The sequence below is a fragment of the Toxorhynchites rutilus genome, chromosome 1 (assembly GCF_029784135.1).
Source record: "Toxorhynchites rutilus septentrionalis strain SRP chromosome 1, ASM2978413v1, whole genome shotgun sequence".
Classification (NCBI taxonomy): domain Eukaryota; kingdom Metazoa; phylum Arthropoda; class Insecta; order Diptera; family Culicidae; genus Toxorhynchites; species Toxorhynchites rutilus.
The window spans coordinates 185,465,925-185,486,309 of NC_073744.1; the positions used below are offsets into that span (position 1 = coordinate 185,465,925).

General features: G+C 42.2%; 1 protein-coding gene across 1 annotated transcript; it reads right to left on the bottom strand.

Annotated features, from left to right (window-relative positions):
• Positions 1–12,422: 12,422 nt before the first annotated feature.
• Positions 12,423–13,961, bottom strand: LOC129761634 (uncharacterized protein K02A2.6-like). The gene has a single exon (XM_055759369.1). It carries the CDS (start codon positions 13,959–13,961, stop codon positions 12,423–12,425), a length of 1,539 nt encoding a protein of 512 aa, XP_055615344.1.
• Positions 13,962–20,385: the final 6,424 nt, after the last annotated feature.

Below are 20,385 nucleotides of genomic sequence, written 5' to 3' on the forward strand. Positions count from 1 at the left end.
GGTCAGCAGAGTACTAAAACGATACTCCGAGAACCTAACCATCGACCGGAAGGTGAAGAACGGCAAAAATGGATGCTCCGTCAGTGAAAAAGATCACAAGCGCGTAGTTAAGCAGTTTAGACGTGATCCGAGAAGTTCGGTCCGGGATGTCGCCAATAAGCTGAATTTGTCAAGTTCATTCGTCCAGCGGACCAAGCAGCGGGAGGGCCTGCGTACATACAAGGTTCAGAAGGCTCCTAACCGCGACGAAAGGCAAAACATGGTGGGGAAGACGCGAGCCCGGAAGCTGTACACCGAAATGCTGACGAAGCCGCATTGCCTGGTAATGGACGACGAAACCTACGTCAAAGCGGACTTTCGTCAGCTGCCGGGCCTGTTGTTCTTCTCTGCAGAGGACAAATTCAGCGTTCCGGAGGAGATTCGCAAGCAGAAACTATCCAAGTTTGCCAAAATGTACATGGTGTGGCAAGCGATCTGCTCTTGCGGAAAGCGGAGCGCCCCCTTCGTGATGACCGGCACGGTAAACGGGCAGGTTTACCTTAAGGAGTGCCTACAGAAGCGCTTACTACCACTATTGAAGCAGCACGAGGGCCCGACCATCTTCTGGCCGGATCTCGCTTCGTGCCACTATTCAAAGGACGTGTTGGAGTGGTACGAAGACAACGGGGTCACCTTCGTGCCAAAGGAAATGTACCCGCCCAACGCGCCGGAGCTTCGCCCAATAAAGAAATATTGGGCGATTATGAAGCAGGCCCTCCGGAAGAACCCAAAAGTTGTCAAATCGGAGGCGGACTTCAAGAGAAAATGGATTTCTGTTCAAAAAAGACGGGTGGGTAATGTCGGGGACATAACCGGAGTGACGTAGGACTATACAAAGGGAACAGCTTTTTCTAAATATATATTTTAAATATATTGTTTTATTTTCTTCTCCTACGTGAATACCTACCTATCTACCTGAAATATGGATTAGTTTACTGTTTACTCTTTATGAACATGTTGGGAGTTCTGAAAAGAACCTTTGGTGTTGTGTTTTTGGTTTTTTTTTTACAAACTTTCTCATTTTTTTCTCATTGTCTTATAGTTGATTCTTGATTTTTTTCTGAAGGCTTTGTACTTATTAAATGATCAACGACGGGCATCTTTTGGCGTATGTACATATCGTACAATCAAAATGATGGCTGTGATAGGGAATTCATAGGTGGTCATCAGCTCATTCACTATCATATATTTCACTATTGAGCACATAACCGTACCTTAAACTGTGGTTTCGGAGACGAATGAATTGTAAGATTTGTATCTCCGCAAAAAAAGTAAATAAAAATAAAAAAGAACTGAGGTTTTGGAGACGAACTCTACGATCTGTCGAGAAATAAACGAGCTATAAGCGTTCTGAAAAACCAACAGTAAATACAGGGACGGATGACCTTCGGATTGAAGTCCTTTAAAATAAGAACAGAGCAGCAGGAAATGCATAGCTCATCATATTGCTCCTTAGTTATGTTTCTATACAATGCTGATGTAACGTTGTACTTTAGCGGTACACGCTCACAGGATAGAGACAAATCAGCAGACTCAGCCAGAGGGGCGAGTCCAACGAGACGAACGAATGAGCGTTAAAAGGCAGCGATAGCAAAAAAATTTATTCATTACGATTTGTTCGCTCGTTGGATTCACATGCAGTTGTTTCTAATAAACACGAAGGCACCGAAGACTAGTAGAAAAGCCGCCAAATATCTCGGAAACCGACAAGAAGAAGGAGAAGGAATCATATGCTATCTACATCAAAAGGTGCTGAATCAGGATCATTCCGACACCGGTTTCTCATCGAAGGCGATGAGCGTCATGAGCTTCGTCAATGCATCTTTGAGCGTATCGTAGCGGAAGCCTCGCGTCTGACCCACTACAATCAGCGGTCAACCATTACGGCGTGGGAAATTCAGATCGCAATCAGTCTGTTGCTGCCCGGTGAACTTGCATGCGGTTTCCGAAAATACCAAAGCGGTGAAGAAATATACCAGCTCCAAATAAAGAGCGTTTTCCGACTGCTGATTCGGAAGCAAACCCTAAAAAGGGTCCTTTTCAGGACCACAAAATCATCTTTAATCTAAAGAGTTTATTGTTATGTTATCACTCGATATCCCCATCTTGTTCGGCTAAACCTTCCTGTTTAACGATTGCGTTTGCCACTCGCCACAGCCTTCACAGTTGGAAAATTTCTTCCCATCCAGCTTGTGACATGTTGTACAGTAAATTACATTTAATGCGACGTGTCGAAGCGCCACTCAGTGTCGCATTGGAGGCGATTTTAACCTGTAATTGAACATTTGCGATGACAGTGGTACAGTGTCGACTTTCAATGTGGGGTCATAATTTGGACCTCGAACTCTATGTTTACAAAAATTTCCAAATAAATATGTCGCATTACAAGTCCGTCCAATTAGCTAAATGTCGACTGTACTTTCAATCTAGAAGCAATTTAAGAATTGGTGAAAATTGAATAATCTGGAAAGTCCCCAACCATCAATAAACTCAGAACAACTGCCAAATTCTCATACTCATCATATCCTGGCAAACAAATTATGAAAAAATCAATTTCTGTTTTATTATTATTTCGGATATTGTTTTAGAAAGCATTGAACTGTATTTCGTAAACTCTTTTTTGGAAGGTTTAATGGCCCTGAAAAGCGCCGTGTTTTATGGAATGGTTCCAATTTAGAAAACTTAGTACTCGTGATTTTGAAAAAAAAAACATTTCGAACGCCCTCGATGCCGCCTTGTTCTAGATTTGCCACCAAAGCAGTTTGTATAAAGAACAAACTTTTTTCTTCTGCTACCTGATGCCGTTTTGCGATTGCGTTTGCCACTCGTCACTCGCTGCAACTGCCTGTTGTTGTCTTGATGTCCACCGAACCGAATGTGTTCTGTTCCGAATGCGGGTTTTCTTATCGTCGCGAGCAGCTTTGCCAGCTAACTCGATCACTTCGGCGGCCGAAACTATGTAACGCCGGCTAGGTGGACTGGTGCACTGGTACTAACGCGCTCGGCCTAGCTACCCTTGCGGAGCAATTGGTTCGAGCGGGATTTTACCTTTCCCTTCACTTTTCCTCCTTTGCCATGTCCAGACATGGTTGCTTGTGTTGGTTTGTTGATGTGGTGTGGTGCGAAACGATGTGGTGTACGGTTTGGATGAGAATGATCGTTACAGAAGGAAGGAAGGTATTGTATTATAGAGACTTTAAACTTTTGCAGTTAATTCGTCTCTAGCCTTGAGAAAGGCCCTTTGAAAACTCTACTCTACTCTACTCCAGCGCTACCACCTCCACCCTCTTGCCTTGAGAAAGGCACTCGATCCCTCGCCGTCCAGCTCGTCCAGCAACGATGTTGTCCAGTCGGTGTCCACACAAAGAATGATCGTTACGGCAGCGGAGCGGGGATTTTTAAGCTGACTGGCTGGCTCGAGAATTACGTGTGAGACTGCGACCAATGTTTCGTTCATATTTTTTCTTTTTCCTTTCCAATCGTGCTTCGTTGTATTTCGCTGCTGCTCTGGTTGCCCGTTTTGGTCGGTACGATTTGAGGAGCACAAAATGGACCAATTAAAAATGGGCACATAGTGCATTGGACAATGCTTGATATTTCACAATTATTCAATTATTTATCTCAAGAAAAATGGAATGTTATTCGTTATGATAGATGCGTAGATATATTTCCTATCAATTGATATAAAAACCTTTGCGATCTATTGAGAAATGCTCGAGTTATAAGCGTTCCAAATCTTGCATTTTTTCCTACTTGTTCAGCGCCTAGATTTTCATTTCACCCCCTATATCCGGTTAGACGTAGTCCTACGTCAAAAAAACTACAACCTGACGTTGTACAGAACCTTATGGACGGGGTAAAGAGGAAGGTGCGAGCATACGGGCTTGGGCTCGAAGTATGAATGAAAAGAAAATGCCAAAAGTTGTTTAATATTTTTATTTTACTGTCTAAAATTTTCAAAAGGATCGGTCTACTGGGCGAATTTCTACAGCGTTTTTTCCGTGATGCAATTTGATGTGACACACCCTTTATTTTTTTTTTTTGGCAGGTCTCGGCGTCGGAGTCGGTACCAATAATTGTGGGGGAGTCGGATTCGGGAAATTTTTCACCGACTCGACAGCCCTGCGTGTATAACCGGAAGATTATAACTCGAGCATTTCTTAACAGATCGTAAAGATGTTCGCATCAATTGATAAGAAATATTTCCACGCATCTGTCACAACGAATAATATCTTATTTTTCTTGAGATAAAGGGCGAACACGAAATTATTGCGAAACCGAAAAAGTCATGCCAATTTTCCTATAATGTTTAGAATCAAACCAAAATTTTAGGGTAGTTTTATACATATATTTTCTTCAAAAATCAAAAGAAAAGTTAATCGATGGAGCCTTGAGTGTAAAATTGAACGCATTTTCGCTTGATGCCCTCCATCAAAGTCTTTACAGTGTCATCCGGTACCAGTTTCTCAGTTTTTTTTCCATTTTCTTAACATGTCTTTCTCGTCTTTGACTGTCTTCATGCTCTTCCGAAGTTCCCGCTTCATTATTGCCCAATACTGCTCCACCGGGCGCAGCTCCGGACAGTTTGGCTGGTTCATGTCCTTGGTACTAAATGGACAGAATTGGCCTCATACCACTCCAGGACACTTTTAGAACAGTGGCATGATGCCAAATCTGGCCAAAATAGCGGAGCTACGTCGTGCTGCTGCAAGAATGGCAAAAGGCGCTTCTCGAGGCACTCAGATTTGTAGATCTCGCCATATACTGTGCCCTTTGTCACGAAAGGCTCACTCCTCAGTCCGCAAGAGCAAATGGCCTGCCAAACAAGATATTTGGAGGCGAACTTCGACATTTTCTTCTTCTTAAATTTGTCGTCCACATCGAACTTACTCTTGCCGGTGAAAAACTCCAACCCCGGAATTTGCTTAAAATCGGCTTTTATATACGCTTCGTCGTCCATAACACAGCAGCCATATTTTGACAGCATCTTCTCGTAGAGCTTCCGTGCCCGAGTTTTAGCCGTCGATTGTTGCCGCTCATCGCGGTTTGGGAAGTTCTGTACCTAGTATGTATGTAGTTCAGCTCTCTTCATTGCATTCTGGACGTAGCTCTGCGACATGCCGATCTTTTTAGCCAAATCACGGCTTGAGACTTTGGGATTTGCTTTAATCATCCGCTTCACCTTTCCCTCCGTCTTTTTGTTCTCCGGTCCCGGTTTTCTTCCAGCTCATTTGCCGTGGTCCAACGTCAACCGCTCCTGGGACCGCTTCAACACTCTGGAGACGGTTGAATGGTGAATGTTCAACATTTTTCCCAACTGCCGGTGCGACAGGTCAGGAAATTCCAGGTGTTTGGAAAGAATTTGTTCTCTCGACTCGCGTTGGTTCACCTCCATTTTCGTTGAATCGAAAAACACGACTTCGAGTTTGACAGCATGTAGACAATACACATCAATGAGAAAATGTGCAAAATTTGGTTGATTTTTACCCAATGGTAAAAAAGTTATGCCCTGTTGAATGTGTCGCAAAAATTTCGTGTTCGCCCTTTATACAATCGAATAATTGTGAAATGTCAAGCAGTGGCCAAGCACACTATGTGCCTCGTTTTGATTGGTCCTATTTGTGCTCCTCAAATGGTTCCGACCAAAAAGAGTCCTACATCTCTTCGGTTATGTTCCCGACATTACCCATCCCTCTTTTTTTATCAGTTTAAACTACTTACACACCAGGGGAGAGTAATGTATAAATTATAATTTAATTTTATAAAAACGTGAGCTGTTTTCTGTAACTTTGTAACCTTTCAAAAAAAGATTTAGAAAAAATTCGTCCCGGATTTTGGGCGAAACGAATCTCGCTAGGTCTGTTAGTAAATAATAAATACATAAAAAAAGACGGGTGGGTAATGTCGGGGACATAACCGGAGTGACGTAGGACTATACAAAGGGGACAGTTTTTGTTAAATATATATTTTAAATATATTGTTTTATTTTCTTCTCCTACGTGAATACCTACCTATCTACCTGAAAAATGGATTAGTTTACTGTTTACTCTTTATGAATATGTTGATGGTTCTGAAAAGAACCTTTGGTGTTGTGTTTTTGTTATCACTCGATATTCCCATCTTGTTCGGTTAAACCTTCCTGTTTAGCTATTGCGTTTGCCACTCGCCACAGCTTTCACAGTTGGAAAATTTCTTCTCATCCAGCTTGTGACATGTTGTTCAGTAAATTACATTTAATGCGACGTGCCGGAGAAACACTTTGCCACTCACTGAAACTAATTGTTGCCTTGATGAGCGCCGAACCGAAGCTGCTCTGTTCTTGATGCGGGTTTTCTGATTGTCGTAAGCAGCTTTGCAAGCCAACTCGAGTACTCCGACGGCCGAAACTTTATAATCGCTGTTAGGTATACTGGTGCTCCGGCACCAATCCGTTCGGCCTAGTGTCCCTTGCGGAGCAATCAGTGAATGCGACCAACAGGGAACTGGAGACCTGTACGGTTCGAGTGAGACTTTGCCTTTCCCTTAACTTGTCCTTGTGCTAGGTGGACTGGTGCACTGGTACTAACGCGCTCGGCCTAGCTACCCTTGCGGGGAACTCCAGATCAACACGGTTCGAGTGGGATTTTGCCTTTCCCTTCACTTTTCCTCCTTTACCATGTCCAGACATGGCTGCTTGGATTGGTTTGTTGATGTGTTGTGATGCGAACCAATGTGGTGTACGGTTTGAATGAGAATGATCGTTACGGCAGCGGAGCGGGGATTTTTAAGCTGACTGGCTGGCTCGAGAGTTACGCATGTGTGAAACTGCGACCAATGTTTCGTTCATTTTTTTCTTTTTCCTTTCCAATCGTGCTTCATTCTATTTCGCTGCTGCTCTGGTTGCCCGTTTTGGTCGGTACGATTTGAGGAGCACAAAATGGACCAATCAAAAATGGGCACATAGTGCATTTTGACAATGCTTGATATTTCACAATTATTCAATTATTTATCTCAAGAAAAATTAAATGTTATTCATTATGATAGATGCGTAGATATATTTCCTATCAATTGATACAAAAACCTTTGCGATCTATTGAGAAATGCTCGAGTTATAAGCGTTCAAAATCTTGCATTTTTTCCTCCTTGTTCAGTGCCTAGATTCCCATTTCACCCCCTATATCTTCCGGTTAGACGTAGTCCTACGTCAAAAGAAAGTTGACTCCACAAAACAGCGGCAATTTCAAAATTTGATGATTGTACTGAAAGACTGCGACCAGTTCCGGCATCACTGGACCCTGTCCTGTTCTAATCTTGTTTTCCCACCCAAAACAAAGCACTGACTCTCATTGTTGACCAATTTTGCGACAGAGTCTCAAGCGTATAAGTTTCATTGCCCCCTGGAAAGGATGTTGCAGCAGTAGGCATTGAAATAGCAGCCATTCCAATACTCATCGCCTGGGCAACGAAGAGCTGCAATCGAACCGAGTTTGTTATCTGAACATAAATGAAAGGATGTGTCATCACCATATCTCTCTCTCCCACCCATTCTCCGGTCGGTGTGGTCGGTCCTTCTTTTTGCCTATCGGCGGGCGCAAGATGGCCCCATATGTGTGTATGACAGTCGGGCGAAACAGAGGCCCATATCGATGCTCATTTGCATTCAGCACCGAGCCGCAGTCACTCATCGCTCCATGCTCCTGAGTTTATGCAATGCTGCTTTCACGCCTCTCGACTTTCGGCAGATGCCGAGCAGCATCTGTTTACAGCGGGCAGCATCATTTTCGATACTCTCCGACCGTTGCGTTTCGATCGCTTTGAAAGTGGTCCCAGTGTAATGCTATCATGTGGACCACCTCCCCCTTCATCTCGTTTTTCGACGCCAACTGATCTTGAATTTAAATGCGTTCACAGATTTGCAACGCCTCATGTTTCTCCCTTCCGGATCCGTTGGATGCTATCATGCCTTTGTTATTAAATCAACATGCATCAGATGCAGTTACCTCGTCGGAAACGATACCCCTGTCAGAGTCTTCTGGACGGAACGGTTATGAGACGCGCGCGTGGAAGACCATAACCAAACAAAATCTCGTTACTTTCAAGTCGATTAAGCCGGATCACTTCGAGAACATTATGCGCTCCCCCCCTAGCCAAAACGAAAGGGGATAACATTTACGCACCCGAGTGAGATCCTTGCCACTTCCTGACGGTAAGCCATTGGAAGACCTACGCGGCGCCGGGATGAATAAAATAACAATAGACCAACGAGGCAAGACAAACTCCTTCGGCAGGATGGAGAGGGTCACCAGCTGTGAAAAATGATGTGTGAGATCGTTTGCCACTTCCTCGCAAAAGTTGTTCAATTTTTTTCTCGCTCTCTTTGCAATACATTGAAAGACTCCTGCAGTGATGGGAGATCGTTAGCAGACACTTCTTCACCGAGCCATATGAATACATGTTTATAAATGTGATTCCAGCGGAGATAGCAGGTACATCCGCCGGGGGTGGGGGAAGGATTTCCTCGAATCGCGTTCTTCGCTTGCCCAAATCGCCGGCCATAAAAAAACGGCAGAAAAGCGCCAGGGAAAGGCTCATTTCCACACGGCATAGCGGAGAGAGATAAAAAAGGGTAAACAGGAGTTTAAAATCTTCCGAAAGCCGAAAGGGATGCGGCGTTTGGTGCGCCCTTGTTCCGCTTGTATCTTTTTTTTTCTTGGTCTTTTCTATTTTTAAATCAGAAAAGACATTAAATTGGATCGACCGATTTGGACGCGGTCGGTGTGCAATCTGCTCCTGTCCGTGGCTAACGATCTGAGCGAAAGGCGTAAATGGGATTCGCACTCGCCGATTTCTGCAATTGTGTAGCTTTTGCCAGTGTGTGATGATTTTGAATGGTGATGTGGAGGGAGTAACAAATATTTATGACTAGCAGATAAAAGGCTATTTACAGTAAAATTGTAAATTTCAAGAGGGGTATTTGCAGGACGGAGTTATCTCTAAAATGTATGTCTTCTCGAATTTACAGTATAATGTTGATGGATTTTCTGTATTGATTGAGACAACTGTCGTCTTTTGTAAACATATTGTTATTAATCGCTGGAAACAATCGCTGAAATTGCTATTTTTTCACATCGGCTCATCACTCTTCATCTTCACCAATTGTGTTTTTGACTCATGTGTAACTTTCGAAAAGGGTGTATCGATTTTAGTAAGAGAAATCTTTGATAATTTATGTCTTAAAAACTATGAGTCCTCCCGCAATAGTGTCCTAGAAAGAGTTATAGAGTATTGATGTCCAAACGTGAAAAAATATACACAGAGAAAAAAGAATCTCATTTTTATTTACAGAAAAAAAACTTTAGTTTTCAATATATTGTAATATGATTTTATGGCCAGATTGCCAATTTGTGTTCCGCGTGTATTCCAACTTATTCCGTTTACGACACCTTTCCGATGAGTGTGTATTCCTTGTGTGTTTCGTGTTGTTTTCGTTCAGTGTGGTTGCCGCTCTTTCGAAACGTCACCGGTGAAAAAAACCCAGATTGCATCATTCGTGTTCAGACAAGCCTACCTCGTGGACGGAAAGTAAAACGTTTTAAAATTAAAAGTGTCAGTTCAATTATTCTTTGATATATTTGACCCCTTTACAATTCAGAAGTGGGATCAATTTCGCGCATTTACAATAATGAGTCGTTTAAGTCGCGATGAACTCATTGAGTGGCTGCAAGAAAATCAAGTGGAGTTTCCTCCGACTGCGACCGTGACACATCTGAGGACGCTGTATGAAAGCACCAGCGGGCCCGGGGCGGAGCGCCCATCGACGAAAATCTCAACTCGCAGAAACAGCTGCAGTTGGTTCCTGAAGAAGAGCTTGATTTAGAATTACGTGCCCTGGAAAAACGAAGGAAGATCTTCGAATTACGTCGTCAGTTAGCGGAGGAGGAACGATTACTAAGAAAACAACCGGAAGTGAAGGATGTGATCGGTTCCGTTACGCGTTTTTCGAGCGGAGATACGTGTGATGCAACACGTTGGCTTGCTGAGTTCGAATCTGTGTGCGTAGATCTAGGAGGAGATGATGCATTTAAGCTTCGATGCATTCGCCAGCTGATGGAACCGGGAACCGAGGCAGAGTGGTTCCTTAGAGTGGATAATTCGCCCAACTACCAAGCATTCCGAAGAAATTTTTTGGATAATTTTGGTCATCGTTACTCGGTGGTAGAAATCATCGATAAATTGCGCAGGACTATTTTCGACGGATCGAAGATGTCTGTTACGGGATTTTGTCGTAATCCGGAATATTGATACCTCCATTGGAACTAATAAGAAGTTCATTCCGAAATATAAGGGTCCCTATCGCATTCACAAAGTGCTTCCGAATGACAGATACGTTGTGAGAGATATAGAGAACGGACAGATTTCCCAATTGCCATATGATGGTATCATCGAAGCCTCTCGGATGAAGCTATGGGTTGATTGGCGATGTACAGAAAATTCCGAGCAGTCGTGTCAACTACTACATTCCGACGTAGATTCTGATTGAAAAAGCAATACTCTTTGTGTGTATATGTACGTCTAGGTATGCGTTACTTCAGTGTTTGTGCTCTATCCTTTTTATTATGTGTACACTTACCTTCCCGAGTCGACCGCGGGATAAATACGGTCCCTTTTCCTTGTGTAATAACCTTTGTGTTTTGATACGTGATCGAGTCGATCTAAAGTCAGGAATGGCCGAGTTGTAATATGATTTTATGGCCAGATTGCCAATTTGTGTTCCGCGTGTATTCCGACTTATTCCGTTTACGACACCTTTCCGATGAGTGTGTATTCCTCGTGTGTTTCGTGTTGTTTTCGTTCAGTGTGGTTGCCGCTCTTTCGAAACGTCACCGGTGAAAAAAACCCAGATTACATCATTCGTGTTCAGACAAGCCTACCTCGTGGACGGAAAGTAAAACGTTTTAAAATTAAAAGTGTCAGTTCAATTATTCTTTGATATATTTGACCCCTTTACAATATAAAATACAAATTTTTAACTTTTATTTTTTCATATAAAATAGAAGTCATGTAGAAAATTTAAAAAATGGGTACAAGATGGTAAAACTATTTTTGACAAACTTTGTGGAACATCGAATTTTAATGAATTTTTGAAACTTAGAATTTATGTATGTTAATGTTAAATAGATAGGTTACACCCCTCGTAAAGATATCTAGATCAATAGATCAACTAATTATAGCTTGAGTTTATAGTGCTTTCTTGAAATGAATTTGTTTTTCCGGTCTAGAATTATAAAAGCGATTGTTCTCCGAAGATATCGCTCTTTGCCCAGATAGACGTTGAGCAATGAATAAATAGATTGGTTAAATGTACCAAGTAACATTTATCAGTGGCGACGAGAAAATAGCAAAAAAAGTTTTGCGGGAAACGCGTGTAAGTGAATCATCGAATCATCGTCATCGCTACAGATGCCGCCGAAAGAGGAACAGGCAGCTATGGCTACTGGGTCGCAGATCGCGAAACAAGAAACAGTCAGTGGAACGAGGCTGATCGGAACTTTGGAAAACTTTGTTCCAAGTGCAGACTTCGACGACTATTTGGAGAGAGCAGAAAACTTCTTCGAATTGAATGAAATCAAGGACAACACGTTCATCGGATTGCCAGCCTTGAAAAAGCTTCAGCAGTTGCTGTATGCCCAAACGCATAAGGATGTTTCGTACGAGACGGTGATAGAGAAGCTGAAATCATACTTCAGTCCCAAGAAAAACCGGATCGCTCAATCAGTGGAGTTCTTCAAACGGAACCAGAACAGCTTCGAAAAGGTAGCAGATTTCGCTGTTGAATTACAAGCTCTCTCAAAGCACTGTGTTTTCGGAGAGTTCCTCGACAAGGCGCTCAGAGACAAGTTCATAGCAGGCCTTAGGAATGCCAAAATCCAAGGAGAGCTAATGACAAGCGCGGACGACACCACATTCGACCAAGCAGTATCCAAAGCCAAGAATCTGGAGCAAATCGAGGAGGACCAGATGAAGATGAAAAGGAAGCAGGCGTACAATCTATGGCCTGACTGTAACTGTTACGGTAGCTAAATAGAAATATTTCAACAATTTCCGCTAACTTTTTGTGATTAAATTTCGGATCGACAAGAAGCTTCTTAATCCCATTTTTTGCAGTCTGCACCGCTCTCTCAGCAAGTCCATTGCTTTCAGGTGAATAAGCCGGACTTTTCATTAACTCTATCCTCATTGATTTAGCGTACTCCGAGAAGGCATTACTAGTAAATGGAGGTCCATTATCACTGACTATGGTACCACAAATTCCGAAAATTCTGAATATTGAATTCAGCACGTTGATCAATGCTTCCGCATCCGTCCTATGCATCATTCTGATGTCCATCCATTTCGAATAGGCATCAATCATAACCAGAAACGTCCTCCCTGCTAAGTGGAAAAAAGTCCAAATGTATTCGATCGAAGGGACAAAGAGCTTTTGGCCATTCAGAGAACTTCTTCTTGACGGCTCTGCCCATACTACTGCATACCTCACATTGTTGAACGAATTCTTCGATTTGCTTATCTAAGCCTTGCCAATATACAAATCTACGAGCTGCCTGTTTCATGCGAATGACACCAAGGTGACATCCATGCAACAACTCTAAGGTACGTTTCCGACAAGACTTTGGAACAATTACTCTCTCAGAATACATCACACAGTTTTTGTACAGCGATAAACAGCCCTGATTCGAAAAGTAAAATTTCAAATCGGCTGGAATTGCGCTCTCTTTCCATCCGTCTCTCACACACAGAAAAAGCTCTTTCATTCTCGGGTCATCCTGAGTAGCCTGACCAATCAACTCTAGATCGACCACTTCCGCTTCGCCACTTAACCATCGAAGATCAGCTACATCTGCTATCCCTGTCTCACCCTGAATCGGCAACCTACTTAAGGCATCGGCATTCGAGACTTTCGAACCCGGTCGATACTCAATGTTGAAATCGAAAATCGACAACATGTGGACATATTTTTGCAATCTAGTGACGGTTAACGATGGAATACCTTTCTTGAAATCGAAAATACTCGCCAATGGCTTATTATCTGTTACAACTGTAAAACTTTTTCCGTAAATGTATTTGAAAAACTTCGTTAAACCAAATACTACCGCGAGTGCCTCTCGATGAAGATTCGGATAATTTTTTTCCGACACTGAAAGAGTACTTGACACATAAAATACAGGCTTCTCTATCCCTCCTAATTTGTGGCACAACACTGCTCCAGCCCCATTAGAACTCGCATCACAGATGATCACGATGGGTAGCTCGGGATTATACAACGCCAACAGCTTGTGGCTAAGCAAAAGCTTCTTACACTCACTGAAAACTTTCTCACATTGGTCATTCCATTCAAAACGAACGTTTTTCTTCAGCAGCGCATAAAGTGGACTGAGCTTCATCGACAGATTCGGAACAAACTTCGAATAATAATTAATCATTCCTAAGAACGATTTCAACTGGGAGACATCCCTTGGACGTGGAGCTTCCTTGATCGCTTTAACTTTCTCATCCGACGGACTGAGACCCCTCTCTGACACCTTGTGCCCTAGATACTGAATTTCTCTCACTAGAAATTCACTCTTGCTCAAGTTGACCTTGACTTTGTGCTTTTTCAATTGATCAAGTACTTCGTATGTTGTAGCAATCAAAGCTTCAATAGTATCGCTCCCTATCATAATATCGTCCAGATAACTCTGAACTCCCTCTATTCCGGTTAAGATTTCATCCATAATCCTTTGGAAAGTGGATGCTGCACTCGAGATTCCAAAAGGTAATCTAGTAAACGCATACAGACCTTTGTGAGTGTTCACAACTAAAAATTTTTGCGATTTTTCTGTAACCTTAATCTGCATATACGCACCCTGTAGATCCAACTTAGCGAAATACTTATATCCACTCATATTGGCGAACACATCGTTAATATTCGGTAACGGATAATGCTCATTGCAAATGACTTTGTTCACTGTCACCTTACAATCCATACAGATTCTCGCGCTGCCGTCTGCCTTAGGAACCACTACGATTGGTGATGCCCAATCGCTGTGTTGAACAGATCTAAGAACATCTTCTCTCACCAACCTATCTAACTCCTCTGAGACCTTCTCTCTAGAGATGTGCCATCCGCTCATGAGCTGTTCCGAAGAATCGACTCTTTGAAGTGAGTTGACGCGGAACAGCTCGCAAAAAAAATCAAACAGCTCTTCAGCTCACTTTGATGATGATGAAGGAGAGAAAAGAGCTGTAGAATTGAAGAGAGTGTGTGAGCTGTAAGATTCAAATGAACTGACCGTCTCTCGCTCTTCGTGTTAAGACATCAGTTTAGTTTCATTTGTCCCTCGTCTTTTCAACTGTTATATTCGCGTTGACGGCATTGAGCTTTGTTTACCAGTTTAGGGGGCGCCAAAAATAATAATTGGCTCTCAGGCAGAATGAACACGTTTTTAAAATTCAAATTATTAATGAAAATTAACTTCTGTGTATCAAATGAGTATTCTATTTCAATGAAAAACCCTTTGTTTGCAGGCGGTGCAAAAATCTCATAAGATTTTTTTTTTTTGAAGAAAACTTTCTATTGTAATGTAAAGCCTCAGTAAAAATGTCGGAAATGTTGTACTCGCCGAGTCTGTTGTAAATAATAGTCTGGAATACGTGTTTCAAGTAATTAATAATATGGTGTGAAAAATTTCATTTGAATTTTAACATTTTCAAACTGGCTTCGTGGCTATCGAGTTTGGGACCCAAATTGAAAGTCGGCACTGACAACTGAGCTGAAGAGCTGTTCATAAAGAACAGCTCATTTAGATGAGCTGATATGATCAGAGCTGTTCATCATGATGAGCTGATTTGCACACCTCTACTTATCTCTGAGTGAAAACGGCACATCATACGGCTTGTAAAACACTGGAGACGCATGGTCTCTCACAACAATTTTAGCTTCAAAACCTTCCATTGGATGCTGCAGATTTTCTGCGAATAACTCACGGTACTTGGTATTTAACGCAAAAAGTATCTTATTTCTTTCACGATCACACATCTGGTCACTCACCGACACATTCCTACCTGTACTTTCACACAATTCGTGAACGAAATAACCTCGCCAATCAGGATACAATACGTCCAACCAATCCCGACCCATGAGTGGACAAAATCTATCACTATCAACTATGATCAATTCAACTTGTTGAAGAATCTTCCCGACTTGGCGAAACAGCGTTTGCTGAACTTGTTCAACAAGTTTCTGGAGCTGAATATTGTCCCGCATGACTGGAGGCAAGTGAGAGTGATAGCCATACGGAAACCCAACAAGCCCGGCTTGCGATCACAACTCGTATAGGCCGATTGCAATGTTATCCTGTATTCGTAAATTGTTGGAGAAAATGATTCTACTTCGTTTGGACAAGTGGGTTGAAGCGAACAATTTGCTGTCAAATACGCAGTTTGGCTTCCGCCGAGGTAAAGGGACAAATGATTGTCTCGCGCTGCTATCTTCTGAAATCCAAATCGCATTTGCTCGCGAAGAACAAATGGCTTCCGTTTTTCTCGATATCAAAGGGGCATTTGATTCAGTTTCCATGGAAATTCTCTCAGAGAAACTTCATAATCGTGGACTTTCACCAATTCTTAACAATTTCCTGTACAATTTACTGTCAGAAAAGCACATTCTCTCATGGCAACTCAAAATCTTCTCGTTACAGTTTTATGGGCCTACCGCAAGGCTCCTGCCTAAGCCCCCTCTTGTACAGTTTTTACGTCAATGATATGGATGATTGTCTAACTAGAGACTGCACGCTGAGACAACTTGCAGACGATGGAGTTATTTCCATCACGGGTACTAATCCCGTCATTCTGCAAAAATCCTTGCAAGATACCCTGAACAACCTGTTCACGTGGGCTCTAAAGCTGGGTATCGAATTCTCTACGGAGAAAACCGAAATGGTCGTTTTTTCTAGGAAGCACGAACCCGCCCAATTCCAGCTTCACCTATCCGGTAAAGCGATCAGGCACTCGATGTTTTTCAAATACCTTGGAGTATATTTTGACTCTAAATGTACCTGGGGAATACACATTGCGTATTTGAAACAGAAATGCCAGCAAAGAATCAATTTTCTCCAAACAATAACCGGAACATGGTGGGGTGCCCATCCAGGAGACCTCATTCAGTTGTACAAAACAACGATATTATCAGTGTTGGAATATGGCAGTTTTTGCTTCCGATCAGCTGCCAGGATTCATATTCTCAAGCTGGAGAGAATACAATATCGTTGCTTGCGTATGGCCATGGGGTGTTTGCATTCGACACATACGATGAGTCTCGAAGTTTTGGCAGGAGTACCCCCGCTTACTCTTCGGTTCACAGAATTATCCTACAGATTTCTCATCCGTTGCAAGATCATGAATCCATTGGTGATTGATAACTTCGAAAATCTACTCCAGCTGACTCCTCAGTCAAGTTTTATGCCTTTATACCATGAGTACCTTACCCACGACGTGTACCCTTCACAAGGCATCTCCAACCAAGTTTGCTTCCCATACTTCTGCAATTCCTCTGTCATTTTTGATCTGTTCATGCGACAAAAAATCCAAGGAATCCCAGATCACCTACGCTCCGATTCTATTCCGCCGATATTTTCGGCAGAATATGGGAAAGTTGGATCTGATAAAATGTTCTTTACTGACGGTTCATTCATAAACGGGTCCACTGGCTTCGGCATCTTCAATGAAAATTCCAGTGCCTATTTCAAACTCAAAGATCCTTGTTCCGTGTATGTCGCTGAACTGGGTGCGATATACTACGCACTGGGGATCATTGAAACATTGCCCATCGACCATTATTTTATTTTTTCAGACAGTCTCAGCTCAATAGAGGCAATCCGCTCAATGAAGGTTGATAAACGCTCATCTTATTTCCTAACAAGAATAAGACATCTATTGAGTGTTTTGGTCGAAAAATTATTCAAGATTACCTTAGCATGGGTTCCCTCTCATTGCTCGATTCCGGGGAATGAGAAAGCGGACTCGCTAGCTAAGGTGGGCGCTTCAGAAGGCACACTTTTTGAAAGGCAAATTGCTTATAACGAATTTTTTCACATTCCTCGTCAGGACACACTCGTTAGTTGGCAGCGCATGTGGAGTGAAGATGAGTTCGGTCGTTGGTTACACACGATTATCCCTAAGGTTTCGACGAAAGCTTGGTTTAAGGGATTGAATGTAGGTCGTGATTTCATTCGCGTGATATCTCGGCTTATGTCCAATCACTACAACCTAAACGCGCATCTCTATCGCATTGGGCTCGCAGCAAACAATCTTTGTGATTGTGGCGATGGCTACCACGACATCAAGCATATTGTCTGGTCGTGTATCAGGTTCCATGCTGCTCGCTCTCAGCTCTCTAGAGCACTGAGAGCAAAAGGCAGACAATCGGATATCCCCGTCCGGGATATCTTAGGTAGCTGTGATCCTGATCTTCTGCTTCAACTATACCTGTTCCTCAGAAACGCCGATGTCAACGTTTAATGATGTTTCCTTCGTTGTGTCCCCGTTTCATATCCCTCCTATCCGATCGATAAACTTTTACTTAGTCGCGGCAATACATACACACACTCTTTACAGATACACGGGCCAAAGGTTGTGCAGTCCACTGAATATTCAACAAGAGCCAAAGGTTGTACCGCTCATGACAACTCTACACGAGCTGATGATTGCGCCGGCTAGTGACCATTCTATAATGGATTCCTCGAGTCGAGAAGACGCACCACGCTAGATATGGGGTACAGACTAGGGGGCGTTGCTGATTAATAGTCAGCTGCATCCCAATAGGAAGTATCCCGTGTCGGGCACACGTACAGAGCATTGGAGACAGCAACATCCGAATTACGAAAACACTTGTAATACTAACCTCGAGCCAACCGCGAGTAATCGGTTACATATTACTAACATAGTTATAAGGCAAACATTGTCGAAATATTGAACTCCCGGCCCCGTCAGGTTAACGCCATATGAGCCTTAATAAAAATATATATTTTGGATAAAAAAAAAAAACTATGATCAACGGTAAAACGAATAATCGATCATCATCGCACCTAACCTCCACTTGGATCGATCCTGCGATCTTAAGTAAACTCCCCGAAATCACTTTCAACTTAACCTCACACTTCCGAAGACGCAAATCGGGAAAATTCTGAATATAATCGTACTTGCTCATAACGGTATACGTTGCCCCAGAGTCGATCTCGAAATGATACCACTTGCCTTCTAGTCATACTTTCCTGAACAGGGGAAGATTCGTCGCGTGGTTCAACTCGGCTTCGTTGTCAAAATCCGGTAATTCCACCTTATCGTCGTCGTTCGCCAGTCCGTTCATATTCCGCTTACTCCAACAGTTCCTGGCGATGTGGCCCTGCTTTCCGCAACAGAAACACCGAACGTGCTTATTTCCTCGACTCGTCGAATTCTTCCGGGAAATGGACCGCCCCCCTTGGCTCCCTTGCTGGCTGCGCTTGCCATCTTCGTGGCCACGTGTCTTCGAACGACCTCGTTTCATGTACTGTCCCGCATTGATCCGGTTGTTGTACTCGGTGCAGACTAGTAAGGTCTTTTCGTTCATTCCAAAAACGGATCTCGACCGGATAGATTTTGTGTAGGTTAGTGTAGGTAATTATAGCTTGAGTTTATAGTGCTTTCTTGAAATGAATTTGTTTTTCCGGTCTAGAATTATAAAAGCGATTGTTCTCCGAAGATATCGCTCTTTGCCCAGATAGACGTTGAGCAATGAATAAATAGATTGGTTAAATGTACCAAGTAACATTTATCAGTTAACATTAATTTTTAGACACAAATTATGAATCCTGATATGATTTGAAATAAAGAAGCTCTTTATCGATCTCCTTCTAAATGCAGCCTTTTTCGAGATATTGGAAAAAATATCTCTAATTTATTGTTGAGAGTCTATTTACTATAAAAAAGATACACCCTTTTCAAAAGTTACACTTGAGTCATAAAATTCTCAAATGCCGTCGAAAACTTATATTCCCTCCAACCCAAACGGAATACAAACTTTCGTTCGAATCAAAATTAGTTTTTAAAATCGGCATTTTTAGTTTGATTTCACTTGGAATTGCTCGTAACAGAAGACACAAACCTTCCAACAGGAAGTCAGTCAATAGTTGTGCTCCTTAACTTGTCAAACCTATGTTGACACGGTGTCTCTGGAACACCGCCTACAAAAGCTCATCCAATCGAAGAAACTCCAAACAAACCCTGCAAACCTGATACGAACGAACGTGATGAATTATAGAGGTTTTAAACTTTTCAGTTCATTCGCCTCTAAATGCCTGATACGAAACCTGACAACTGGCTTCTTATACTTATTGACGTAGGACTACGTTTTTGATTTCTGTATAGGGGGTCACTCTACGAAATTGAAAATAACGCATGTAATAATTTATTAAGAGTTTTCAAATGCATAATACGCAAAATCTTTACTGCGATATATAATATCTTGTATACCATTAGACAGGAAATTTATCCAGCAATTTTTTTGCCTAAAACATAAATAGTTTTTGAACATCGATTTAAATACAGTAGAACCCCGATTTTCCACGGCATAGTCTGGCAAAGTCAGCGCGGATAACGAAAATCGCGCAAAACGCATAAAAAAGTATTAAAAAAGAGGTTCAAACACGAAAAAAAGATATTTCAGTATAAAAACTGTGTTTTATCAATACATAAATCATCGAAGTATTCATCTATAAGATTTTGTACACCAGCGTTCAGATAATGTGAAAGACAGCATCAAAACAAAAGAACAAGAGCCTACCACTCACTGACGAATTTGGAGAAAATCACGAATATTACTAAGAAACTCGCTTTCGCGGACAATCCACACCGCGGTTCATCCGCTCGCGGATAATCGAGGTTCCACTATGTTATAATTATAGGAGGTTGTGTCCAAGACACGACCATATTGTTGACGTAGAACTTCGATGTGGCTTGTTTATAACTTCGGATATTATTTTATAATGCTGAGAAATTCTAGAAATAAATGTCTAGTAGAATGGTTTGATCGCTCTGAAATGGTTTTTTTTTTTCATTGTAGAATCAATTGTCGATAATTGATTGATAATTCATTCTCGCTCTCGCAGAACAATACACTAGCCCTATCGTATGTATGTCTGCAATTTGATTCATGTCAATTCATTGAATATTTACCTCGAACGCTATTCCGGTGGCCTTTTTCGCAATTGACATAGACTCGGCTACCGTCGATTATTTACTTGTTGCACCAGTACCCTTATTCCACATCTTACAACTACATCAATATATCTT